Genomic DNA, 27,512 nt, shown 5'->3' on the forward strand with positions numbered 1-27,512 from the left:
GGGACCAATGGGTCCCTGTGGTTATACGGTTGCAGGAGCAGGGCACAGTGGGAGCCTTGGGGAGCCCCAGGTATGGAGCCTGGGGTACAATGGGGTCTAGGTCTCCCCGAGAGCAGGGGGTGGTGATAATCAAGATGCTCGGGGAGGATCTGGGGCAAGAAGGGGCCTCTGCAAAAGTGATACCTGGAACACGGCCATTATGGCTAAGGGGTCTAGGGAGTCCTAGAAAGTGGGGCCACGAAGGACAAAGGGCCTGGGAGTATCCAGGAAAAGAAACACGGATGACCTGAGGGTCCTCTGAAGCATGGGAATGCAGGTTCCCCTGAGCATAGGGTGGTCATGGTCAAAGGGGTCGGTGGTCCTGGGATAAGAAGGACCTGTGCAGTGAAGGTCAGCACAGCAGGGCTGTCATGGTCTGGAGGTGCCAGGGAGTGCAGATGGTGATAGTCATGGAGTCTGAAGGAACACCCAAGAGTGAAGGCCATGACTGGGGGCATGACTGCCCCCTCATATTGATGCTGGGGGTGTTGGGTGACAGCTGTTTGGGGCAGAGCAGGAGGTTCTGAATCACCTGAATTGTTCTGAATTGGGAGAGCTGGTCCAGTGAGGATAGAGGGTCCTAGCCTGCCCCTAGAGCAAGGGCTGAATTCCACTTGTTTCTAAGCTGGGCAGACCCATTCTGCCACTGTTCCTCTTTGGTATCAAGTTAATTCATTTTTTTTCCCCACAGTTAGGGATGTAACAGCCTTCGCTCCCAAGTTGCCTGAGGAAACTACACAGGACATGCCATCCAAAACTGGCCCTTCCTAAAACAACCCCATGGGGAACTGCTGAGGACCCCATCACCTCCCCTCAGTGCGCCTGGTTCCTCAGCACCTGGGTTGAATCAGACCTCAGCCTCATCACTCCTCAGCCATGGTGGCAACAAACCCCTCTGCTTTGGGGCACCTTTCACTGCTGGGCACCTTGAGAGAGTGGCCATGGGCAGCTCATCCTACAAACAGCTGCTGAGGGGCTGGAGGAAGGTCTGCCCATGCAGACATTCATCTCCATCCCCAGTACATCCGTTCTAACAGCTTGTCCCAGGCTTTTTGGATGGCGACCAGTTTTCAGCTGATTTCAACCTCTCCCGCTGAGTCACCGGGAGCTCTGCATCCAGGCTGCGTTCGCCCTCTCACCTCAAGGAGAGGAAAAGCCCGCGATGTCAGGGAGCTCAGGGACCCTTTAATCCCTCAACTAGGAGCCAGCCCAGCTCCCAGCACTTAAATGGGGCCAGATCTTCCCTGCATCCAGGGCTGCCTTTCACTCTCTTCTGTGGGTCCAGCAGCCAAGGTGTTTCCTCTGAACTGGTCAGGGATGAGATATGGTTGGATTCAGATCTTCCTGGCATTGGGTGAATTTAAACCTCCCTCTCTTTCAGTTGCCAGGGATCTCTATGGGAATAAACCATTTTTCATGCTTGGGATTTATCTCTTCCTCACCAGTCACGCCTGCAAGTGATGAGGCAGAGGGGCCAGAACTGCTGAACCCATTGATGCCATCGATGGCAAGAGGGAGGTGGCAGGACTCCAGAAGAAACCTGGAGAGATTTTATGAAAAAGAAGGAAAAGTCCATAAAACTCTAACAAAAATGTTCCAGAATGATCCCATTCCTCCTCAAAGCTCCTGCTGCAAGAAGCACAGTGCTGTCTTGACCTGGCAGAAGTGAGTTGGGACGCCTAACCCCACTGCAGGTACCTCTGCACCCCTTGGCCACCCTCCCCACAGTGGCACCCAGCGCTGACAATGCCACAAGGACCCATCCTGTGGAGAAAGCTGGTGATGGACAGAGCACACAGCTGCCAGCAGCAGAGAGGGACCACAGACGTGACCAGCAAGGGAAGCAGAGGTCTGAATCCAAGCCCTGAGACAGGCCAGGGTTTGACACACATCTGACAGCCCCAGGCTGCATCCTGTGCCGCACACAGGACTAATTTGGGGGCAGGAGGAGAAGCAGCCTGGGGCAGCTGTGCTGGCTGCCCATGTTGGCTGTGCAGGGGATCAGTGCAATCAATGGCCTGTATCGAAGGGTTTCACGGGGATTTGGTTCCTCCCCGAGGCACACACAGCCCAGTGACGATGTGCAGCGGAGTCAGAGCTAAATTTAGCCTCAGTTGTGCGTGAGTGTGATGTTTTATTGTTGCCCTTAAATAAACACATTGTTTGGAGCATGTGGCTTCTGGTTCTGCCTTGCTTAGCTCCGGACCTTTGATGGGCTGTTTCAGTCAAGCTGCTCAAAAGAGAGAGAAACAAGGAGAATTAGCAGTTGGTGAGATATATCCCAAGGACTTATTTTCAAAAATGCCCAGGAGCCATCTCCCAGAAACCAGCAGTGCGCTGGTGTGACTTTGGTGGCTGTGGGGAGGTGCTTGTGCTGAGGAAGAGGTTTCTGCTAATTAGAGCTGCTCCATGGGCATGGGATCACATGCTGGAGCCATGGCCATAGTGATGGAGCTACCAGGCTGGCTTGGGCTGGAGGCAGCAGTGCTGGAGTACCAGCTGTTTGTGATGGGCCCCCTCCTGCATCCCACCTAGGGTGGGCATCCCACCCCTAGGGCAGGCACAGTCTGCTCCAGCTTTACATCTGCAGGGTAGCAAAAAGCCCACAGTTTGCTGGCCCCAAAATAATCAGTCAGAATGACAGTGGGGCAACTGGACTTTGGGCACCTCAAAAGAGACACCTCAAACCCTGCCCAGAGCTCCCAGATTGGTCCCAGGACATGTTGGTCCCCCCAGAACTGCTGGGCTTCATGCAGGGCAAGGGGAGGCTGCACCGTGGCACTGCCTGTGTGTGAGCTCAGGGCTCGGGCTGTGGGCAGGGACAGGGGCAGACAGGAGCCAGCTCTGCTGCTCCACAGCCTGACACCACACATTCCACTGAAGCTGCCTGGGAAGGTACAATCCTGCAGGGAGCTCAGCATTGTCTCCCTGCAATGCAGCTCATGAGCCCAGGACAGGGAGCACGGCCTCCGTGACCTGGTGCAGGGCAGAGCTGTGCCCTGTATGCCCCACAAAGCATGTGCTGGGGCTGGCGAGCTGCCAGTCCCCCCTGGCTGCCTCCTGCCCTCCAAACACTGGGCTAACAGTAATTTTCCATCCTGGCTGCGGGCTCTGCCCTAACGAGATGTTCTCCTATGTCCCTCTAATAGGTCTGGGCCCCATTCAAGTTTCTCTGTTCATTTAAACCCTGAGTCCCCCTCTTTTCGCTGCTTGAGCCTCCCAGCAGTTCTGCAGGATGGCTGCTCCTCTGAGCCCTGTTCCTCCCTGTGCTCACAACCCCTCTGCCTCAGGGCAATGGGATGATTTTGTCCAAAAGCCAGAAGAAAAAAAAAAAAAGCCCAACAACCAGCCAAGAAAAATTCCCATGGCTCAGCTGCACTCGGGCCAGGAACAAGGCAGCCCTGGGGACTTCACGGTCAGCTGTTTCCAAAGCTGCCTCTGCACAGGCACCTCTGTCTGGAATTGAAGGTCTGGGTCCATCAGCTGCACTGATCAGCCAAGCACGTCAGAGCAAAGTTGATTTACAGAGGAAGGTACCTGGCCCTGGAGCACAATGTGCCCACAGCGTGTGTGCAGCACTGCACTGACTTAAACTCCTTCTCCTGGTGATGAAGCTGCTCAACTCTGATTTCAGCTTAGGTGTTCCCTTTGTGGGTCTGGAGAGCCAGCCACCCACCAACAGGAGACACCTCTTCTGGAGGTCCCATTCCCATTCCCCAGAGCACACTCGCAGCCCCTCTGTGACTTTCTGGGCTGCCTTTGGGCCCACGGGACAACCTCCTGCCCATTTCTCTGGAGCAGCCCCCTCCCTCCCTTCCTGCCTCCTCCCAGCCACAGGAGCAGCAGCAGTGCCTGGTCCTGCTGTGCTGCTTCTGTCATGGCTGCATTTCAGAGCCAAGCCAGGCTTTAAATAAATACCTGTCAGCAGAGCCAAGCCCAGGGCTCAGAGCGACGGCATGTGTGTGTTTAGCAAGTTGATAGGCGTGAGACAGAGCAGAGACAGCAGGGTCTCTCTCTTCAGAGGCCAGAGGCTGGCACGTTCTCAAAGGCAGCATTAATCAGCATTTTCAATTGCACAGTACCTGTCACAATGGAGCAAAGTTGCCCACCCTTTCCTTCCTCTGGAGAATGGGATAATGCCCTTTCCAAGGGCTGACTTCTCCAGCTGCAAACTGCTGTGATGGTTTAAGGGCAGGGTGATGGATTGGGAAGTCTCAACTGTTCTCAAGAGTTTCCACAGTTCCCCAATCTCCAACTGTGTTTTGGGGACACAGGGGACAGGAGTGCGTGGGCTGCAGCTCCACTGGCTGGTTATGTGCAGTGTGGCCAGGAGTTGGGGAGGGGGTCCCACTCCTGCCTGGGTACCAGGGAGTCCCACAAGCACATACCAAAGTCACCTCATGGTGACACCAGGACGTGGCAGCAGCTGAGGGCACTTGGGTCTCAGAACACATATCACTTTCCCAGGAGTGTGGAGGCCCTCAGGCTGGTCAAAGAGATTTTTTAAAGCAGATTATATTTGTCTTCTAATACTGGAAAGATAAGAAGCAAGCACAGGTGAGCTCAGCAACCCTCCCACTGAGATAGCAAAATGCTGCTGATCCCTGCACAAGGCTGGATCTGGGTTCTCCCCTCTGTGCTCAAGCTGCAGCCCATTGCCTGCAGGCTGCCCATGAAAAAAAGCTGCTCTAGCTCAAACCTCTACCTGGCTGGACACAGATGTCCCTGAGGGGGTCTCTCAGGGAGTCTTGCAGATGGTCACAGAAGCCCTGGGTGGCTTTGGCCCTCCTGTGCTTCTGCAGGCAGAGATTGACTCAGGAAAGCAAAGCCTGCTCCGTTTGTGCTGCCCAGACTCCCAGGACCTCATCAGCACATCCAAAATAAAGCCAGGCAGGGGCCTTGGCCCAGCTTCTTGAGTGGGTGGCAGAGCCAAGGAAGGTCTGTCACAGAGGAGGGACAGCAAAGCCTTGGGCAAAACCAGAGGGGGGAATGAATTCCCTGTGCTTGGGTGTGGGAGGAGGACTAGAGGGCTGGGGGCTTCCTCAGGTCACAGGAGTCTGGAGCATCAGGGGTTTTCCGGGGGTGCCTGGGTCAGGAGGGGATGCAGCAGGGCAGAACAGTACACATAGGAAGGGTTCCAGCACAGACAGTCCTTGTCCAGGCAGAAGAAGGTGTCTGGAGGGGCCCGAGCAGCCACCTGCAGTCTTTCCTCCTTGCTGGTCCCAAAAGGCTTTTCACAGGAGCAGCCACCCAGCTCCCCTTGCCTGCACCCCACCAGCTCCGCCCCTGACCTTCTCCTTGGCCCTCAGCTGATCAATACCTCTGGCTCTGGGGGGATCCATCAATCCTAACGATTTCATCCCACTTCTCACTAATGCACTCTCCCATTGCAATGCATTTGGGCCATGGAGCTGGCAGATTCTGGGAGAGAGGCTGAGGGCTGGCTAAAGGCATGTCACCATTGTCCCAGGACAGCACTTTAACCCTTTGCAACACAGCCCTCTCCACCAGAAGCAGGTCTTCATCTCTTCCTCCCACAGCTCCTGGCTCACGGGACAACCATAAACCTTCCTCTCTCAGCTCTCCAGCTCCTTGGAAAGGCACATTCAGTATGAGTGCCCCAGCCAGGATCTTGGAGCTTTTAACCAAAACCCACTAATTTTTCTTCACAATCTCTCATTGCTTTTTCACTCAACAATTGCTCCTCTCTGGAGAACCTCCATCAAACTCCCTGGCAGCTTGTACCCTCCTTCCCTTTTTATCCCTGGCCCTTGTAGGAGAAGCACAAGACAAAACTAAGATGAAGTCACCAAGGTGGTTTAGGGAGAGCTGGATGCCAGGTGCTGTCCTGGCCCCCAGCTCGGGGGTTTTACATCCAATCCTTGTGTTGAACAGCCCTGGAAAGGGTGGGTTGCACCAGTGGGTGCCAGACACCCATCCATACCCAATTCCCTTCCACCCGCCAGGTTCTCCCGAGTCAGGGGGTTGCACATCCCTGGGGTAAAATCACCCTTGATGTTGCTGCTGCCTGTGTGACCATACTGCTGGTTTACAGCTGATCCTGACAGGGCTTCTGGAGTCCCATCCCACATGCTGGGCTGGACCAGACAGGGGGCTCTGACCCAGCCTGGCACTGACCTTTGCTGTGAATCTGATCACACGCACCCCATCAATAACTGAGTGCAGGATAACGAAATGAGCTGTCACAGCCAATTAACATGCTGGGCTTAATCGGCTTGTGGGCTTTCAGGGAGGAGGTGAGGGGGCTGTCTCCAGGCTGAAGGGGCCAGGGAGAGGCAGGGTGAGGGGTTCCATGGATCATATGGCTGTGGCATCATCTCACTGGTGTGGGGACACCCCAGCCCCGGGCAGAGCCAGCAGAGAGGGATGGGCAGCAGCGGGGTGACTGGTGTCAGACACCCCACACAGGGCTTTGGCCCCAGGGCAGACCCTCTCGCTAGGAGAGCAGCCAGCCACAATTGCCAAACCCAAAAGGGTTCCACTTAAAGCCAGGAGGGATCTCAGTGGCTGTTGCTGAGTGCCTCTCAATTAATTAGCATCCTGCTGATTCTACAATTGAGGCGATTGCTCAGGAGATTAAATCGGTCTCTGCCATGAAGCAGATGCTGTTCCCAAGGCCTGATTCGCAGTGATTTTCCTCTTCCTGTGCTGTCCTGCCCTGTTGACTCAGCTGAAGCTCCAGGGTGCTGGGCACAGCCTGGTCAGCCAGGATGCAGGGGAGCCCCAGGAGGGTGGTATTGCTCAGTTAAATGCCACTGCATGCCCAGGGAGGGCTCGCTTGGAGGATGCTGGTGTGAATCCAGAGCAGTGCTCATCAGGGGAGGCCTGGCCATCCAGGGAGGCCACGATCTGTTCACCCCATTCTGCCTGCATCAGCAGGGACAGGCTCACAGCCAGGCAGCTAGAGCTGCATTTGTGCACCTGAGAGCCCAAACTGAAAGGAAAAATCACAGCTCAGTCTCCAGGCTTAGTAAGTCCACCATGACTGCAATGAACCCTGCTGATTTGGTGCAAATCTGGGGTAACACTGCTGGTCTCACTGGAGCCACTGGGCAGTACAGTAGAGGCTTGGCTCCACTCCATCAGCACTCCTTGGGTCTCCACCAGCACAGCTGAGGGGGAGACTTTTCTCTGAAAGTCTTTGCAAAGGGTGACTCCCACCAGTGACTTTGTTAACAGTGCCCAGGGGCTGTGCATGGCTCCCCTGCCATGCCCAGGAGCCCTCCACTCCCTGACCCCTGATGCAGAGTTGCCCCAGCAGTAAAAGTGGCCATTCAGCCACCCATGGGCACAAAGAGCAGTTAGGAAAGAGGCTGCAGGATCCACCAGCTCCCACTCCCCCAGGGGTCAATTAAACACCCAAACCCCAGGAATTTCGTATTTGTAAGAGAGGTGAAGGGAAGAAACTCATCTTAAGTCCTTGCTGTGATGGGAGTCTGTGTGCTAAGATACACCCACCCTGCTGAAGATGATCCCACAGCAAGAGAAACAGGCACATTTGAGGACTGCTTTGATGGCACTTGATGACTGCATCTGCTTTACTGCTTCCTCCCAAGTGCACAGCTGCCAAGCCCCCCAGCCACAGGATGATGTCCTCCTGTGGTCACCTCCTCACTCTACTTTTACCCTAATGCCTGAGAAAAAAAAAAAAAAAGCCACATTGCATCCCAAGCATTTTGCAGCTTCTTGGTCTGAAGTCAGGGGAAAAACTGTCTTTTATGTCCAGCAAAAGTTTGCAAGGGTTTGTCACAATCCTCCTTGTGCTTCTGCCTTCCCTAGGGAGAACCCAGGGCCCTCAAAGGACCAACAGAGACAAGTTCAGTCTTATAAGCCACACAAGCTGAGAGAGGAGTTTTCAACCTCCATTTGCTTTTTGTCACATTTTTTGGTATCACAACATCACAACAGAGATGGAACAGCACCATCATGACCCTCAGGAGACATCTCCTTACCTATTCCTAGGCACAGAGAAATCTGAGGGGAGTAAGCCTGGGACTGTCTTGCAGTTTCTCAAGCTCAGCTGCAGGAAAACTGGTATTTCTTAGAGTGAAGCTATTTTTCACTGATTTTACAGGATCCCAGCATAAACTGAAGACAGTTTCCAAGCTTTAAAGCAATTTTCACCCTACAGGTCCCTCCTCCATTTCTTAGGCTAATTGAAGGTAACATGGTTTTAATGAGTAGCTGTCAAGAGGAACTTGAGCCTGAAACAGAGACAAGAGCAGCATGCAGAGCATTTGAGTGCCATGACTCCAGCATAGTTCTGATACCACAACATCAGGCATTAAAGACACACTAAGAAGAGAACAGCAGTATGAAATGGTCCTGGGGTGCTGCTGCACTCCTACACCTTCCAGCTAGAGATGGAGAGAAGCAGGTTCCATGGTTCATGTTTCCAAGGGGGCTGAGCTGATGAGCAGAGGAACCTCCCCTTCCCTCAGGGAATGCCAGCTGCTTTCCCTGTGACTTCAGCATCCTGAATGCCACATCCTGACCCAGCAGGATGCAGTGCTGCAGATGTGGCCCTGCCCAGGAGCGTGCACCAAGGCAGCCCCATCCCTCACCTGCTGCCTCAGCACAATGTACTGCTCCCCTGAGACGCCGTGCCTGGAACTCTGCACCCAGACCCAGGCCCAACCAGGGAGCACCCTGAGGTGGAACACACTGCACTCTGCAAACCCCATCTGTGTCCCTACGTGCTCCTCACACCCCAAACCCTGCTCAGCCCAGCTGCTGCCCATGCCTTGCCTCAACCCAGCAGAGGAAAAGTGGCTTCTGTCCTAAAACACAAGGGATTTCTGCCTTGCACAGGTTTAGCTGAGAAACCCGAAGAAGGTAGATTTTCCCCAAGGTGTGGGGGAGCACTGCAAAGAGCTGCAAGTCCTCATAAAGGCTAACAAAAGGCAGCAGACCGCTGTGTCCTGCCAATCCAGACAGAAAGGATACTAAGGCCACTGGCACTGCATGGCAGCCTGCCACGAGGAATAACTCTTCAAAAATAGAAGCATGCTAATCTCAGGAACCTGCTGGTATTGTCAATGACATTAATGAAGTGTTTCGAAAATCAGAACAAATGCCTTGGCTTTTTGGGGCTGTGCCACCCCTTGTAATCTTCCACACCAGCCGAGGAGTGGTCTGGGGGCAGCCACTGCTCCTGTGCTGCTCTGCTCCCCTGGGAGCAGCCCCCCCGGGAGCAGCAGCCTGGGGTCGGCTCTGGCAGGATCCCAGCGAGCTTGGAGCCTGCACAGGGAAGCCTGGCCAGCCCTCAGGGAAGAGGCTCCCCCAAGCAATTTCCTCTGTGAAGCAAACCCAACCAAGCACACTCAGTGGAAACAGTGCCCAGGGGAGGTGGGAGCTCACTGTCTCCTCTTCCCTTCTTTTCAGTCCTTGTCTAAAGCCCCCTCTGGGTTCTTTTTCACTCTCTCCAGCTCCTGCCTCCTCATCTCCTCTTTCTGCAGTTTATCTCCTGAGATGTTACACTGTTTACAATGCTAAGGGGAGGCACTTGAGGACCCCTTCAAATGCTGGGGAACTGCACTGAATACTGACCTGCCCCCTGAGAGCCTCCCCCTCTCCCTTCCTCCCCTGCTTTCCCATCTTCTCCCCTCTCATCTCCTGCCCAAGCAGACCCAAAGGGACTGCTGTGGCTGACATTCCCTGCCTTGCTCCATGCAGCTGGCTGCCTCCCCAGGCACACTGCTCCTATGGCCAGGTGCTTCCAGGGCTACTGTGGGTGGTGATTTCTCCAAGGCTGCTTTTCTTGCTCCTTGGCACCCAGGACAGCTCCCTCCAACAAGTGGTGGGGAAAAGAGGGCAGATGCAGCTTTACTTCTTCTCTCTGTCATTGTCCCAGTAAAGTCATCAGGAATGTAGAAACGGGAAAAGCCAAAGGCAGAGCACATCTCCATCCACCATGGCCAGGGCCCACAGGACAGTAAATTTGTCCCTGGCAGAAGGGCTTTGAACTTCTGGGTAAGTATGTGTTGAGCACTGGGCTCAGGCTGGCAGACAGAGGACAACCTGCTGGTCTCTTGCCTTTCTGATCTCTCTGAATCACAGCCTTTAAACACACACAGAGTCAATCCTAACATCGCTTCCCGGGCTTTCCAGATGAGGAGTAAGCAAGCAGTACTTTGTGAAGGAGATAACAGCAGAAGCCAGGGTGTTAAGACCTCCACAGCTCACCAGAGTGCTATAGGGCCCCTTGGAGCACTGACTGCTCCAGCATGGGGCAAGTCCTGCCCTCTCTCAGGTAGTCCCCAGGACACTGCGTGCTCAGCACATCTCACACCAGCTGAAGTGGCACAGCCAAGTGCCTGTCCATCTCCTTCCCTAGCTACTCTTTCTTGCCAGCTTTCTCCCCACTTCCCTCTTTCTGCAGCAAGCAGTAATGCTTCGTTTTCATTGCCAACCATGACATCCACTCTTCTTGTATGCTCAAATCTAGGACAAGGCAGCACGACTTAAACTCTGCTTTGAATCTCACGTGACCTGTGTTTTTGCCTGGCAGATGCAACAGAAAAGATACTTAGGCACCTAGTTTAATCTCACAGGCCTAATAGGGTTCTCATTACCTACAGCCAAAAGCAGTTGTGGTGGGACCTGAACAAAGCCAATGGCTTAAGCTCAGACTTGAATTGCATTGCTTCTTCAGCACAAATCACAGCAGGTGACACCCACTAGAGTTCAGCTCCCAAAGCCAGTCCTGCAAAGCAAAACTATCAGACCTAAATTGGAGCACACACGGCCTTCCCCCATCACTCATTCGTGTGACAGGATGAAACCAGACCAGTCTGTTATCCTTGCACCAGTTTTTTCCCAAAGTCCCAACAGTTCTGCTCAGGATTTTGTGCTCAGGCTCCATCAGCTCTAGGAAATGCACTGCTGTGCAGGCACGATCAGGAAAACAGAACTGTGGGCTGAGCACTGCCCACTTGGCCACCCTGCAGAGTAGGGGAGAAGAGCAGAGAGTGGGAAAAGCACTTATAAGTTATCAGATATGTGGCAGCCTTGAAGAAGCTTAGCAGTAAGGGTTTAATGGGACTGACCAAAGAAACCAGAATGATTTCTGAGATGGGGAATCTTTTAGCTCTGACAAGCACTTATCAAGTAGGCATCTGAGCTCTGGCAGATGCAGCAGAGCAGTGGAAATCCGGCTGGCATATTTGCTGTGGCACTGCCTACAAACCAGAGGACAAAACACTCTCAACAAGGGAGTGTTACCTTCACTTGCCAAGAAACTGAGGCAAGGAACAGCTTTGGGTTGCCTCCTGCCAGGCAGAGGCAGTGCTAGATGAATAGCTAGGTTTATTTAAACAATCATCAACTCCTGTGCCATGTGCTGTGTTCCTGGACAATGTGTTTTATAAAAGGCACATCTGGGGACAGAGGCAGCTCTGTGCGAAGAAAGCATTCACACTGTGAATTCACACTGCCTCCACTGAATTACATCACATCTCTGCTAAGTAACTGGTTCCCTTAAAATACTGAATGAAGCTTTTGTAATGTCTGGTTACCAAAAAATGGGTAGGAAATCACTGATAAAGATCAAAAAGGCTTGTGCTCCTAATTCAGCTGGGTGCCACCACTGTGCCTCTCATAAAAATAATATGTTGTGTTACAGTATGTCAGTTCTCAGAACATTTCTTCCTGCTGCTCCTCCTGGTTGCTGCTGGTCCAAATGACACCACCCATGGCTCCCAGGCTGGCAGGAGCAATCAACCTCTCCATTCTCTGACCGAAAATAAATCAATGCCAGGGGACAAACTAAGACATTGTGTAGAGCAAAGGAGATAAAGGAAGAAACATGAATGTTTTGCGAAAAGGTAATTTAGATAGGTGAGAAATTGTGTGTGTGTGTGTGCTGGTTACAGAGCTCTTTGTATTTAACTGGGATCAGCCCTCCACGGCTGCCACTCCGGCTTGAGAAAAACATACAGAGGAGATAAACGAGAGGAGCTGAAGAGTTTTGCAAGAAGTTAATGTGAAACCAATTGAAAAAAGCTTCTTGTCACAGATGGACTTACACTTGCCTCCCTTGCAGCACTGAGCACAGCTCTGACATGGTACATGAAGTCTATGGATCCAGAGACAGCCAATTCCCACCTCCCACCCACCACTCTACAACAAAGTCGAGGTAACATGGAGTCATTTCAGTCCATCTTGTGTTCCTAAAAATGCATTTTATAAAATCAATAGCATATTGATTGGCTGGCATAGTCTCTCCCACAACCTGAGCAAGGAGCCAGTACCCACATGGGATAACTCAGACAGGAATTACTTCTACCCTCACATGACTGCACAAATGTAGCTCCCCACTGCACTACCTGTAAGAGCAGAAGGATGATAGAAGCAGGATTGCATTATGTGTCATGGCCACACTTTATAAAAGACCTGGACTTTTCAATTTGATTTTTCTGCTGCAGGACGATTAGCAACAGACTTTTCACACTACGAGCATTTCCTTACAAAATATTTATTCAGCATAAAAATTCAGAAATGGACAACAGACAAAAGCTTCATGAAAATGCATAAGCTATTATGTGCCATTAAGTCATTAAGTGCAGCAGCATTTGACCCTGCCACATACTTAAAATACTTTTGTCAGGCACAGTTTCCAATCAGTCTCCTGTGGCAGGACAACTGGCCTCCTGCAGCTGAGGTGGAGTCACCAAGATGTTTGTGAAGCCAGAACACTCTCCCCTCTCACCACCTCCACAGGTTGAGCTTGAACTTCTCTGGCCAAGGAACGGCCACACACCCTCTGTGCTTGTTTGAAGCATCCGATATCCAGGTGCATCTGCAAGTCCAGTAACAACTCCTCAGAGATCTGGATCTTGGTGTCACCTCCCAGTAACTCCCACAGAAGAGGAAGTGCTCAGTATCATCAGGATCTGGCTCCTCCACTTAGGTATTCTGCAAGGTCCACCTTCTACAGAGGCTTAGAAGCACCCATAAGATGTCTCATACCTGCTTCCAAAGGACAACCATCCTGATGACTGCAGGAACCAAGTCCTATGGAGATAACCATCTGTTTTCTGTCTGCAATCCAGTGGGACTTCAGATGATCTAGGTTTAAGGGCATCCACCACTGTGCTGTTTAGCAAGTTCCAAATCCAGTCACTTTTACTGGCAAGGATGACACTTAATAGGGTCATTTTGCTAGGATCATTTAGATGGATCAAAAGGAAGGAAACTCAGTTCATTTGCTCTGTCCCTTCTACTAACCAAATTTAGTAATCAAAAGAATTTCTCATGGGAAAACAGATAGCTCAGAGGTTGATAATGGAGGAGAATTTCCATTTTCTTGCCTTCTGCTGTCTCCTCTAAAATACCCCTCACAGAGACACAACCATCACAAAAGCCACTGGCATCAAACAGGAACATTCTCTACCCTGTGCAGCACCAAGGTCACAAGAGTCAAAAAGGGAGAGAGGAGGACAAGGCAGCACATGAGACCTGTGCTACCACTTGTTATGTGGGTTTGAGGAGGTATTTTTCTCCAGGGCACTGTGTACAGAAGTCAGCAAAGCAAAACATTCCTGCCTCACAAAGAGTACCTGTTCCACCACAGTGTGTAAGAAATGAAAAAAAAAAAAAATTAATGCTGCTTGCACTGCATTTTTTTCCACATCACTGGGGCTCTCCAAAGAACAGGGAACCTGGAAACAGCTGTTCAAGAAATCAAGAGCTGTTTCCAGGAGGTTGGAAGGGGAAGGGCAAGACAAGATACATAAATTACACTTTCTTCCAGATCTGGTATTGTAAACATCAATTTGGAAGAATAATAAATATTAATTACCCTTTTAGAAAATCCTCTCATAGCCTTTCAGCCACCTAGCAAACACTTTATCTGCAAATCCTCAGGAGTGCAATGAGTAAGCTGTAAAGCTATTCAGTGATGTCATGTGATCTATTTTTTATGCCCTTGCCCTCTGCCTTTAAAATTTGCCCTAGTCCAATCCAAAGACGTTACAGAGAATTCCCATTAATGGACAGGGAGCCTGCCCCTCCCCAAATTGATTCACTTTTCTGTGACAGACAGGCTCCAAATCTCTCCGTGTCGCCCACTGTAGCTTCGTGTTCTTGAGGCTTTTAACCATCTACTTCCGTGAACTTTCTTTTCCCATAGTTCTGGACCAGACTGGAAGCTGTGATTTGAGAAGCCTGTCCCTTTTCCCAGCACTGGAAATCATTCAGCCCTTTCTGGCCAACCTGAAACAAAGCTCGTTCCAGCTCATCCAGCCGGGCCACCAGCGCCGACGTGTCCTCGTTGTAGGCGTTCTGAGAGGAGTCCATGATGCGACGGAAACGGTTGATGAACGTCTAAAAGGTGATAAAACACAATTGCTGGCAGCTGACACAGAGGCCCCCTCAGCAAAAATGCTGCAGGCCCGAGCTTTCAAGACTGAAAAGCCAAAGGTTCAGGCTCCAGTTCACAACCAGCCCACGGTCTGCAACCAGCACTTATTAACCTCGGATACAAAGACAAAACCACGCCGTGCCTGAGCTGGGAGAGCAGGTGCCTGATACACCGGATGGGAAGCAAACACAGAATTAGATTTTGGCTGCTTCAGGCTCGAGGAGACCACAGGGCACAACACACAATCCACTCCATCTCACTGCACAAGCAACTGTTGCTTTAGAGCGGGTGGAATGAATCTCATGCCACAGCAGCTGCTGTAGGAACGTACAGGCTGCAACTTGTGAACAACTTGGCAGTTCAGCCAAAATGCTACTGAAAAGTGGGTTTTTTTCAGTATGCTAGAAAAATTATGCTAGAAAAACACTTAACTGTTACAAAACTCAAAAAAACACCCTAATCTATGACTTATAAATATCATCTTCAAAAGCTAAGCAACAAGACATATTTAAGGATTTTTACTTCCCTCTCTGTCTTTACTTTTGGGAGTGAAAAAAGAAAGGGTCAAAACTCTTTGAAAACTGTGCTGTGTTATTTCAGAAGCTGATTTTAGAACCATCAGAACTTATAGGAGAAATATAAATTAATAACTCTCACTTTGACTGTGTCACCAAACAGTTATACTTTGCATTTATTGTTCCTGAATATTTCAGAGAGGGTTTTTTTTTTTTTCAGTTTGTTCATTTTTCAAGTCAGCAAAACTCCCCTCCTGTTTGCTTTTAACAAAGCAAAAACCTTGTGTGCTTTGATTTTTCTGCCAATAAGTAATGAGTTCTACTGTGTTCTTTTTTTTTCCCTAAAATGTCCATTAGCAGAAGGAGAAAAGACAAGGAAAGGCGTGGTCACCTCCTCAATGCACAAAGCACCTTTTCAGTGGACAGCTCCAAGAAAACAGCAGAATTTTAAAGCCTCTCTGCATCAGCCTTAATGTAAAGTACAGAGAATGAAAAAAAAAAATGCAACAGCAATCATCCCCAGCCCACTTAGAGACCTGGCTGAAGAGATGTCAGAGCTGTTAGTGGTTATGGTTAAAAGCTCAGGGAGCACTGAAGTCCGGAAGCTGGCAAAGACGGAATCTATCTTTCAAAAGAGAAAAGGGGAGATGGAAAGGGAGGAAGGAAGAGCCAGGGAATTATAAATCCCTCAGTATCAATTGCTGGAAACATAATGGAACGAGCAGACTATACATAAACTTCTGCAAGAGAATAAAAGAGTAACAGCCAATGTGGACTTGCCAAGAACAAACTCCGAGGGACCAGCCTTGGTTCCTGTTGTGGAAGGATGCCAGGCCTTGCACAGGGAGGAAAACAGTGGAGGGGTATCTGTCATGGAGTGTTCTTGGAAGATTTAGCCAGGCCACCCCAAAGATGGTTGGGAAAGACAACCATCACCCATAGCTCCTGTCAGGAGGGAAGAACACACTGAGTGGAGTTCCACGGGGGTCTGTCTGGAACCAAGTACTGTTTGAGTTGTTAATTAATAAGCTTACTAAAGGAATAGAAGTTGTGCTTATTAAATCAGCAAATAACATGCAGGAGAAAGAGGAGGGGTGACTGCAGGCATGCTGTGGAGCAGAACTCTAATTCATAACGATCCTGACAAATTAGAAAAGCGTAAAAACAATAGGATGTAATTCACCCAAAACCATAAGGTTTTGCATTAAGACAGAAATAGGGAATTGTACAAAGTCAGGAGGAGAAACAGTTGTCTGTGTATGAAACCTGTACCATCTCACTGTGGACTGCAGACCAACCACAGAGCAGTCACTGCATCGTGACAAACAAGATACTGCCCCACGATGAACAATGAGCACCACAGCCTAAAAGGTTCACAAAGTAATCCTTTTGTTTTCATCAGCACAAGTCCTGAGCACGAGACTGTGCTGTTCAGGGCATGGCAGAGCAGATGCAGATCCACTGGAAAGATCCCAGACATAAGGACAATCAGAGATTAGAAAACACGACCCACAGACAGATATCAAATGAACTGGGACTGCTGCAGGAAGGAAGAGAATACTCTGTCCTCAGCATTTACTTTGTGCAAGACAAACAGAACAGAGCTTTGTATTGCTGTGAAGGAGCTTTGGTTTAGACATCAGAGCAAACCTGCTATGATTAGGGTGAAGAAGCACTGAAACAGATTGCCCAGAGCAGTGTGAGGTCTCATTGTTACACAGCTTTAAAAACAGGGTAGAAAAACTGAAACAACAGTGAGTGAATTCATTCTGCCTTGCAGCACAGGCACAATTAAATGACCTTACATCTCCTCTAGTCCTGTTTTGTAACACTTTTTGAAACACCATATTGACAGTGTGGAAACTCTAGGCTAAAGTTACACTCCTGGATGCACACTTGAAGCTTCCAGCAGTAGCCAAGAGGGTCATCCTACAGCTTGATCTAGAAATTCATAATCAGTCCAGAAGTCATCTGGATAAAACCAGGATATTTTTCCTGAAGACTGCTGAGCAGCTGGGAAAAACAGGAAGACAGAAAAATGCAAAACCAGATTTCAAGCCCTAGTTCAGATACTTGCCTGCAGGATACTCTGAGCTATCTCAGGATTCTCCGGATTGTCAAAATTCAGGAGCTGTGAGCCAAATCCATAGTAGTAGGGCCCCATTTTATGCAGATCAACCACATTGGCATCAGCACTGAACACTGTCCTCCAGGCTTCCTTGTAGATCTTTGGCAGCTCCACCGAAATGATTCTCCTTTTGCTGTCATGCAGCCCTTTAGCAAGCCACAGTGGGATTTCCAGCTTCGATCCCTGGAGGAATGAGAGAAACCAAAAGTTGTGCTTTCCATGAAAATACACATTAAGCAGCCCCAAAGACAGACGACGAACTTCATTAATGAAGATCCAGCATTACAGAAACACAGTTTTCTTTTCGGGACAGCCTGCTGTGACCACAGCACAAACCAGACACGCTGTAGGGGCGTTATTACTGCAAGACTCAGAAAGTGGGTTTTTTTATCAATGCTCTACAGCCTAATAATTGTCAGATTATTAAACACCAGAAGGGAAAAAGAATAAAGATCAAAACCAAACAAAAAAACCCAACCAAACAAACAAAACAAACAAAAAACAAAACCAAAACCCAAACAAACAAAAAAACCCCAAACATACAAAGTGCATACGATAAAAGTAAAAATAACTTTTAAAAAAGTAGCGAGAAGAACCAATTTCATTGCAGTGACCACTGGGGGGGTGGGACACGGGGTGGGGGCGAGGCGGCGGCCCCGGGGCAGTCCCGTATCCCCCCGGGGGCTGTTCTTGTCCCCGTCCCCGTCCCCCGTTACCTCCGGGAGGGCCTCGGCGCTGCCGGCCCCCTGCCCCAGCGCCAGGGCCAGGCGCGGCAGAGCGCTCTCGGCGCGCCCCGGCAGCTTCTCCTGCGACATCAGGATGTCGTCCAGCGATAGGAAATTCTCCTCTAGCCCCAGCCCGGGGCCCACCGGGAAATACGCCTCGGACATGGCCCGGAGCGGCACCGGGAGCGGCACCGGGAGCGGCACCGGGAGCGGCACCGGGAGCGGGACCCGCCGGGTCGCGGCTCCCGCGCAGCCCGCCCGGCCCCGCCCGCCGCCCGCACTGCGCATGCGCGGCACCGGCAATGCGCGAAACCCGGCCTGGAGCGCGCCGGGATCGGGAATGGGGGGAACAAGGACTGGATCGCCGCTGGAATCTCTAATGGGGAAAACCCGGACGGCATCGGGGCTGAGATCCAGAATAGGGGGAAACTCGGCCTGGATTGGGACTGGAATCATGAATGGGAGGAAACCCAGACTGGATCAGGGCTGGTATCTCTAAGGGGGGAAACCCGGTCTGGATCAGGGCTGGTATTGGGAATGGGGGAAAACCAGGACTGGATTAAGGCTGGAAGCTCTGATGGGGGAAACATGGACTGGAGCAGGGCTGTGATCAGGAATGGGAGAAAACCTGGACTGGATTAGGGATGGAATCGTGAATGGGGGAAACCCAGCCTGAATTGGGGCTGGAATCCAGAATCAGGGAAACCCAAACAGGATTGAGGTTGGAATCTGGAATGGGGGGAAACCCAGACTGGATCGAGGCCAGGGTTGGGAATGGGGGGAAACCCAGACACGATAGGGGGTGGGATCCTGAATGGGGGAAAAATCAGACTGGATTAGGGCCAGGATCAGGAATGAGGGAAAATCTGACAAGGAACAGGGATTGGATTGGGAATGGAGCTGGAGGTGTGGATCCGCACAGCACCGTGTCCTGGCATCCCCCCGCTCAGCACCATGGTGGCTGCCCCTCTGCAGGCGGGCACATCCATCCTCCACACACCAACCTGCTGTGCCACAGAGCTCCAGGAACATGGGGGCTTGGAGGTGCATCCAGGCAGGACAAGGGGGAATGGCTTCACACTGACAGAGGAAAGGATGGGACTGGGTATGAGGAAGAAATTCTTCCCTGTGAGGGTGGTGAGGCCCTGGCACAGGTTGCCCAGAGAAGCCGTGGCCACCCCATCCCTGGAAGTGTTCAAGGCCAGGTTGGACAGGGCTTGGAGCAACCTGGGATAGTGGAAGGTGCAGGGACACCTCCATTCATGTGAACCCACCAGTGAGCCCACGGAAAGCCAAGCAAATGCTGCCCGGGGGGTTGGTTATGCCCAATTTTCCCCTCGGCAACTAAGGACATGGGTCTTGCAGAGCACATGATCAGGCTGACGGATGTGGCTGTGCTGAGCAGGCAGAAGGCACTACTAATGAGCTGTGCATACCTTGGATTTCAAGGGGAGGCTACATCCCAAAGTAATTTATTTTAGTGCTGCAAAATAAATAATCAAGTCACATTTGGATGGCAGAATCAAATACCCCGTGCTAAATTCTGGGTTTGGTTGTAAAAGGATAAAAAAAATGTGGTTATCCTCCATTCTCATCTGAATTTTACTTCATATTAGAACATGACCTTGCGCTTTTTTCTTTTTTTTTGTCCTTGTTTTGTTGCTTCAAAATTAGTTCATTTTTCAACACTTTAAAGTTTTCTTGCTATTCCCTAAGCTATATATGCTGAAAACGTTACTCTTTCTGTAGACAGTGGTCTATAAAAGAACATTGAAATAATCTATAAAATAACATTTAAATAAGATTTAAATAATCTAGTAATCATTTCTTCTGCTGAGGAAGGAAAACAGACAATTGAGCAGAGTTGAAACACCTGACAATTTCCCTGAAAAATAATCAGAGAGTTATTTATGGGTGGTTTGATGATCTCTTTAATGACATTTTCAGTCCATGACTAAGGCGTAAGCCAATGCATCTTTAATTATCTTTTAATTCTTACGACCTCAGCATTCTTCCTGCTGCTGTTTCCTCAAGCTGGATCCACTGTGATTTGTTGTTGTTTTGTCATCATTAATTAGCATGCTGGTACTTTAATACCTTCATCAAAGTCAAACCCATGCAAAATAATAAAATTTGAACCAGTTTATTAAATCTTGTGCTATTTTATTTCATTCCAAGAAAAACAGAGCACAGACAGTGCAGACTGAGGCCTCAGGATGATGTGCTTCCGTCACATATGTGTCCCTTAGGTACAGTATGTGCTATAAAAGTCCAGCCAACAAAGAAATGCTGAGCTTTTTGTGAACAGTGGGGTGCTGGGTTTGCAAAAATCTAAATGCCTTTAATTTGTTAGACAAGTAGCTCTGAAGGGGCTTCAGTCCCATCAGGGACAGTGTGGGGTGATGTGAGTGGGATTCCCAAAGTGGCTCCTGAATGGTTGGACAGGAAAATTTCCTTAACAGAGGCTCAGGAACAGAAGAAATTTATGCACATGCTTGTCAGCGTGACACCCCCACACTGCTGATTCCAGAGTGTCCCCTTTTCCCACTAGTCAGGAACATTAAATACTGACAGCACTGGTAAGGGCAAGGAGTGCTCCTGCAGAGAGATTTAATGTAAAGGCCGTTTCTTGTAAGATACTGAATTTTTATCAACAGAACACAAAACAAACATTATATTAAAGTCAGCAACATTAAGTATTGTTTTGTGTTTGTTTTGTGTTTTTTTTAAATGAGAGATTGAATCTTTCTGTCTGGAAAATAAATCCTTCTATCTGTGCACATTTTCCAGATGAGTTGCAGGGCAATTTCCAAAAGCTCTTTCTAAAGGACAGTTCTGATAAAATTATAATTTGCTGAATTGGATTAGTAAAAATATTCCCTGCTTAATGAGGTTTAGGAAACAAATCTCTGTGCTAAATATGAAAGTGTGCACTGGGAGTGAGGAGAACTATGGAAATGGAATATGCCTTTTCTAGGGTGCAGAACTAAGATATCTGGAAAAAGAAGAAAGAAAAGCACTATTTCCCTGTGTCCCAAGATGCCTCAGCCTGTGGTGTGTGATAGGGAAATGAGCACAGAGGTGTGGAAAGCCTGAGGCACTGTGTAAAGCTGAAAGAACACAGAAGGAAAGATGTTTACATTCCCTGCAAAATCAGTTGAAGAATTGTTCTTTTGTGAGAATTTTAAAGAATAATGAGTTTGATTGACAAAATTGTGTCACCTCTCTTTGTAGTATGTTTGCCTTCTCATCCTGAGGAAGGTACCAGCCAGGTTCTTATTCTTGAACACCTGTGTGTGTGAATCTTAGTATAAAAATGTGCATGATGACCCCAGCATCCTAAATCATATTATATTTTCATAAATATGATTTCAAGACTTTCCTGAAGGAAAAGGAATGCCCTGTGTCATAACTGATATATGCCAAAAACTGAGTAATGATAGTCCAAAGTGCTACAGAATTAAGTTTGAGCTGTGATGAATAAAACCCAAATTACTTCAAGGTACAGTAGATAAATTAGAGGGTTGCAAAATATGGGAAAGAGTAAAGTCTTAGAAACTGAGGAACAGCTGTTGTGTCTCATCCATGTACTTCTTAAATCCTCAATACCACAAAATTCAGCCAATTTAACATCAGATAAATTCGGGGAAGCATAATTATGTTCCCTGCTCCATCTAGGGATTTCCATTAGAGCAGGCTGATGCCTGTGTGTACTGCACAGTTGCTGAGCTGTGTCACATCAGCTTGTGCAGATGAGGTTATGACAGAGGCAGCTGATGGTGCCATCGTGGATAATCTAAATAATATTAAATATGTGAAGTAAGTCAACTGAAAGAGCTGCAGGATGTTGATGGGAGAAGGAAGCACCACTCCCTGTGACCTCCCCTTACCTTAGGTCAAAGTGAGGGAGGAATCATCAGTCTCTACATATTGGATTAAATCACAGCACAAACTAAGGTTGATCTTGAGCCCTTGTCCCCTCTCAGGTAGAGATGATTACAGCATGATTTGCTTTTCTTGTTTGCATTTGTTATCAAGCAATCAGAAATGCTGCCAGGGGCTTTAACACCCCTAGATGAGACAACTGACTGCAGGATCTCACTGTGTGATCCTGGCTGGAGGATGCTGAGTGCACACACAGAACTCAGGCGTGTGGTGTTCACACTCCTGAGAGCAGAGCTGATGGAGGGCAACACACTGGAGCACACATCCTTCTCCCGCATCCCCGGGCCTTCCTGATGCTACTTTGCAGTTCCTTTCCCTCCTGGAGCTTACACTCGGCAAATTTGCATTTCCTAATCGGTTAACTTGCCTGTGGCAGTGGGAGTTCTTATTTGTAAATCGTCCTCTGTCTGTGCTACAAGCCTTTGCAACCCCTTTGTTGTGCAAATACAGGCGTATAACTCGAGTAAACCAATTGGCTTCAGCGGGATTATCCTGAGGGAGTTAAATGCTACCTCATATACATAAATACTGCTCTCCAAGAGGCAGATTCTGCAGTCCAGTACAATTTTATTTTTTGAAGGAAAAGGGGTAGCAGCACAAACTAATAGTTAAACCAAGGCGATAATAACTTTCCTCCTCAGTTTATCTGCAAATGTGAGAGGTTCAGCAATGGAGTTAATGATACACCATATTCATATTTACATTTCAGAGTGTCATTGCTTTCCACTTGGAGGAACTGTGGATTGTCACATTTTGCAGATAGGAGAACAGCCACAGATGAAATGTAGGAGTTTAGGATAACCAAACATGCCGAGGGTCTCTCAGCCAGAGGGCAGCAATGGCAGCAGGGTCTCTGGCCAGCTTGTACAATGGCTTTCAAAATCTTTTAAGCACTTTCTAAAAAGGAGGGTTGAAGTCATAAGATAAACCAGATGCTGCAGCTGGTATTGCAGACAAAATTTTTGACAGAACAGAAGCATTTCTAGAACTCAAAAATTTTTCCCAGCTGTCCTTCACTCTTATTATGTGGGAGTGAATTCAGCAATTTCCAGGGCTTTTTTAACCATTGTGTAGTTTTTCTGGTAAGTGGAAAATCACAGTTAAATCAGCAGCTGGCATTTGAAGAAGATTTCTTTTTTTGAGGAGTGGTGCCATGTTGCTAAAACTTTTTATGCTTTAGCTGGGAGGGCTGCCAAAGTTGTTGGTGCTTCTTGCATTTGGAGTTCCCTAGATGACAATTTATTATTGTTTTTGTTTAGAAGTCTGGGAAAATTATAATTGTGATAACTGCCTTCAGCAAGAAATTAAAGAAAATTGCTGGTTACTGTGCAGAACTGTGTATCTGCAATAAATTCTAAAGTGCTGAGATTTCTCAAACTTTTGGTGTCTCAAGGTGACTGTGATGATGTGAGTAGAAAACTCATATGTATTTTAGTTTCTTTCACATCCACTCACATGACGAGGGTGAAAGAAAAGTACTGTGTTCATTCTGGACAGGGAGACCCTTTCCCACCTGTAAAGTGCTCAAGCTGCTGAGCAAAACAATGAGTGCTTTCCATGGCACAAAATACTAAACATCAGCAATTTCTTTTTCTTGTGTCTCACCATTCATATTAAATATCCTAGGGAGATGTTGGAAATGATGCTCTTCCAATTAAGTTGCATGAACTCCAACTCTATTCAGCTAAAGGCTGCTCAATGCCCAGAGACAAAAACATCTAATGAATCAATCTTTGTGCACAGAAGAAAGCTTTATTTTGGGAAATTACATAAAAACTAGAAACTGATGACCTGTCTGAAAGGAAGAGACAGGGGTGGGTTGCTATATAAGCTTCACTTTCTAAATTTTGGGAGAGGGGGGATTTCTGAGCTATCCAGGATATTTCCAGTAAAAACAAGCTAAAATCTGCAAATTTTTCCCCTGTAAAGAAAAGATTATTCTTTGTCTTTCAGACTCAAATAAGCAACTGTAAATCTGACTACAGATTTTTTTCATCTTTTTCTCTTTATATCCTGTTACTCCGTTTTCATTCTAGGTTCTCACCCTCATTCACATAATTCTGGAGAGTTTTATTAAGTGAGCTACTAAAAAAAAAAAAAAGCAGGCAACATTACATGTTTTTCAAGATCTGGAATAAGAGGCTGAATTATCTGCCATGCTGCCTATACACTGACCCAGGATCACAAGCTGGAGAGGATTCAGTAATCTGCATTTCATGCTTTCAGCTGCCTGTGCTCTTTGAACCACGGTTTCAGCATTACCAGCATTACTCCAGCCCTTCATCCACCAGCACTAGATGAGCAGAATGCTGATATCCCGTGGCTTTGTCAGTGTGAATGCTCCTTTTTTGGCCCAGGGTTTGCTCTCTTTGGCCAGCAGAACCTCTGAATGCCTTAAATCTGATTGCCTCTTGGCTGCTGCTTTTCGTTTCTGGGCTGTGGGTAAGAGGTCAGGCTGTCCCACGTTTTTTTGAGGCTTAGTAGAATAGGGAAAGATCCAAACTTTTTCTTTTCTGATCCCATGCAGGAAGGGAAATCTAACAGCACCTCTCTGGGGCACACTGCACCGTGTCAACAAGAATCTTGTTCATAACTTGTGAAGAAGTTTTTTTATCCCTCAATATAAAAAACGCAGTTGAAATGTCAGGTTACACTGAATACATACTGAGAATTCGGCTAATATAATATGATTATAGTCAGAATGAGCACATCAGAAATTCTATGCCCCAGTGGGAAAGGCTAATAGTATAATAACAGGTAGGAGGTCCACGAGGAGCAGAGAAATCCAGAGTTTCCTGCTTGTGTTCCTCATGTCATGGGGAGACAGAGAGGTGGCTGCTGGGAATGACAGGAAATTGTCCAAAGGTGGGCTGAGAGCAGTAATTTCTGAGCTCCTCGAGGACATCCTGGGCAGAATGGAAGCTTCAGATCAGGTTTTACCAGGTGGATCCTCCCACTGAGTCACGAGGAGAAGAAAGGACCCCCTTGCTTTCTAAACTCCTTCTCAGAGAGATGTGGCTTGTTCCAACTCTAGGCCCAGGCTTGGTCAATGGTATTTGTCTAAAGGATTATATAGGTGTAATTGAGCCTTTGTATGACTTTGCTTGGCAGGATTAAGGTTGGTAAATGGAATATATTTACTTCAATAAAATAAATTAATTATTTGGATTTATAATGATTAGACTAAAATATCTTAATCAGAATTATTTACTACACAGTATAGGAAGCTGTAAGTACTAGCACAATGTACTATTTATTGCAGCATTATTGAAGCAATTATGTCAGAGCTAGCAAAATGTTTATTAAGTAGAGATTGATGTTACTCACCCACACCAATGACCATGGGCAAAGCTCTTTTGCTCAGCCTCCAGGAGTGACCTTCAGAGGTGTCCACACTCAAGGGAGGGATCTCCACACACACTCTGAGAAGGGGTGTTTGAGAAGACCCTCCCAAAAGTGGGACTGGGCTGTTACATTATAAAGTGATGGACCGACAGTCAGATGTCTCCAGGCTGTGTCAGCTCAGCAGCTCTACATGAGTTATCAGCACTATCACCTGTTGGTTCCTTTATCAGGAACTTTGTCTGCCACTTCCTCACAGGTGCCAGTTTCTGTCAGGAAACATTGTTCCTGACAGAATATCAGTGAAACATCCTGTGGTGGTTAACTTTGGGACTGATAAGTCAGGCCGGGCTCAGAATTCTTCAACGCCAAAAGCAGCTGACCCCTCTTCTGCATCCAGCACTGATCACTTTTGCACACAGGGTGAATTTTGAGCTTGTTTATCCACACTTAAACAGAGCATCCTGCTACAAATGGATGCTTGTGGGGTCCTGCAGCTTCCTCTCTACCCACTATCACTTGCCAGAGCAGGCAAGTGATCCCGGGTGTCAGGGAGCTTGGGAAGCGTGTGGGGAGAGTTTGAGATGTTAAACACTGGAGTCCAGGGATTAGGGGGATGATGCAGTTCGTTTTGAGCATCCTATCTGGAAGAATTCCAGTGATTCACAGTGTGTGGGAACGTGAAGAGGAGACAAGACAGGCAGCTTGCATTGTCTGCCAGCCGAGTGGCTGTGTAGTTCTGAGAACAGCCTGTCTCGGTGCATCCTCAGATCTGACAGCTTCGCTCTGTCAGGCATGGACTGCTCTGTGATCTTATAAAGTTTATCTTGGTTTTCATGAAACACCCCTGTACGTGCCCAGCAATATATCTCACTGCCAGCAAGTCAGCGGGGTGCAAGTGCCATCAGCTAAATATCCAGGAATTTCATACTGAAAAGTGACAAAGCCCCATGAGATGTTTTAAAAGCAAATGCGTTTTCTCTGGACTTTGTGGCTTGTACTCAGTGGCAGGCTTTATCACACAAATCCAGATGAGGATTTTTGACAGGGTTTTAACCTCTTCTAGGAGAAGCTGCATATCTTTTGATTTTCTCTTTTTTTTTCTTATAATCCCGTATTTACAAGCAGAGCTAGTAAAATAACAGAAAAGCATATTAAGTGGGGAAGGTTTGGCAAACCCAGCATAATCTCATTGAGATGACTGATGGGTTTAGATCTTGTTTTCAAAATATGGAGTTCAAAAACCTATCTCCTCGGAGAATTTAGGGCCAAAATATCTCCATGGTATAAATAGATGTAAAACCACTACAGAAAGCGGAGCTATATCCATTCACCAGGGGTGATTTTTTGTTTTGTTGATAGTATCTTTCAATATTACAATTAGCAGTCCTTAAAGACATTGATACTTCTTTTAACTGGTGTTTCAGTGCAAATGCTCTGATTTTCTTCTCTTTTTGACTAAAGGTCTCCTTCCATGATTGTTGTGTCATTACATTTTCATCTTTCCCTTATGTACAGATTTTTTTCTGTGCTCCATTTCTAAATGCCCACAATTCTAGGGCTTTCTGGTAGAGATGTCAGACTGGATGACAGTTGTTTTTTACTCCAGGTGAAACATGATAGGGTTTGTGGTTCCTAATGAGCTGGTTTTACAGACCAAGGCTCAGCTCTCAGACAGCAAAATGTGTGAGTCAGACCTTGAAGATAAAGGTCTTATGCAAATTGCTTAAAATTGCAGCAGGTTGTTTATAACATCCTTTGCATGCAAGCCTACTTTGGCTTTAAACATTAGGAATAATTTTGTGACAGAGCACTGCACTAGATCTGTCTGGGTTGGAGTTAACTTTCTTCACAGCAGCCTGTGTGGTGCTCTGCTCTGCTTTTACGTTTTCCCCTACTTTTACATTTTCCCTTGCATTTAATTTCCTTCCAAATAATTAGTGGTGGATGCAATGGCGTCATCTCAATTCTCTCTGACTGTCCCCACCAAAACAGTTGGCTGTTTCTGAAAAGCTGATGAGTAATGACACCCTTAAAAACAATGAATTTAAATCAGCATTTAGTTTTCAGAGTTAATGTCTCACAGAAACCCAGCCTTCTGAGATGTCAGGGGGTGGTATTGATTCCCTTCCCTAATTCAGCAAGTTGGTACAAAAATGTTTGAAAAGCCACTCTTGGACTACACAGCTTCAAAAGGAGCAGTTTAAAACTGTAGATTCATACAGAGTCTCTGCCCAGCTTTTTCATCTTGATGCCATTGCAAGGTCCCTCATCTGTGGAAGGTTCCTCACGAGGGAGGTCTGACCTTCACAGGAGGATGGATGAGCAGCTGGCCGGGAATGTGCTTTGTCTTATTTGCAGTCTCATCATTTCACTGGGTCAGTTCCAGATAACCTCTGCTGAGCCCATGGGCTCAGAAGCTTCAGCTCCATAAA

At 48.0% G+C, this 27,512-nt stretch overlaps 1 protein-coding gene across 1 annotated transcript; it reads right to left on the reverse strand.

The window, feature by feature from the left end:
- Nucleotides 1-12,519: 12,519 nt before the first annotated feature.
- Nucleotides 12,520-18,005, reverse strand: GINS3 (GINS complex subunit 3). The gene is made up of 3 exons (XM_017821010.1): nucleotides 17,782-18,005; nucleotides 17,015-17,248; nucleotides 12,520-14,385 (listed from the first exon to the last, which is right to left on the reverse strand). The coding sequence occupies exons 1-3, from the start codon at nucleotides 17,953-17,955 to the stop codon at nucleotides 14,155-14,157; spliced, it is 639 nt and encodes a 212-aa protein (XP_017676499.1). The 5' UTR covers nucleotides 17,956-18,005; the 3' UTR covers nucleotides 12,520-14,154.
- Nucleotides 18,006-27,512: the final 9,507 nt, after the last annotated feature.

Source organism: Lepidothrix coronata, unplaced genomic scaffold, assembly GCF_001604755.1.
Source record: "Lepidothrix coronata isolate B3197 unplaced genomic scaffold, Lepidothrix_coronata-1.0 Scaffold87, whole genome shotgun sequence".
NCBI lineage: Eukaryota > Metazoa > Chordata > Aves > Passeriformes > Pipridae > Lepidothrix > Lepidothrix coronata.

What these genes read in the sequence shown, in the direction of transcription:
- GINS3 (XM_017821010.1), bottom strand. Translation starts at nt 17,955, where the DNA reads ATGTCCGAGGCGTATTTCCCGGTGGGCCCCGGGCTGGGGCTAGAGGAG. An exon ending in GCGCCGAGGCCCTCCCGGAG is followed by an intron (nt 17,249 to 17,781) that starts GTAACGGGGGAC and finishes TCATTCCTCCAG; the next exon opens with GGATCGAAGCTGGAAATCCC. An exon ending in TAGCTCAGAGTATCCTGCAG is followed by an intron (nt 14,386 to 17,014) that starts GCAAGTATCTGA and finishes ATCACCTTTTAG; the next exon opens with ACGTTCATCAACCGTTTCCG.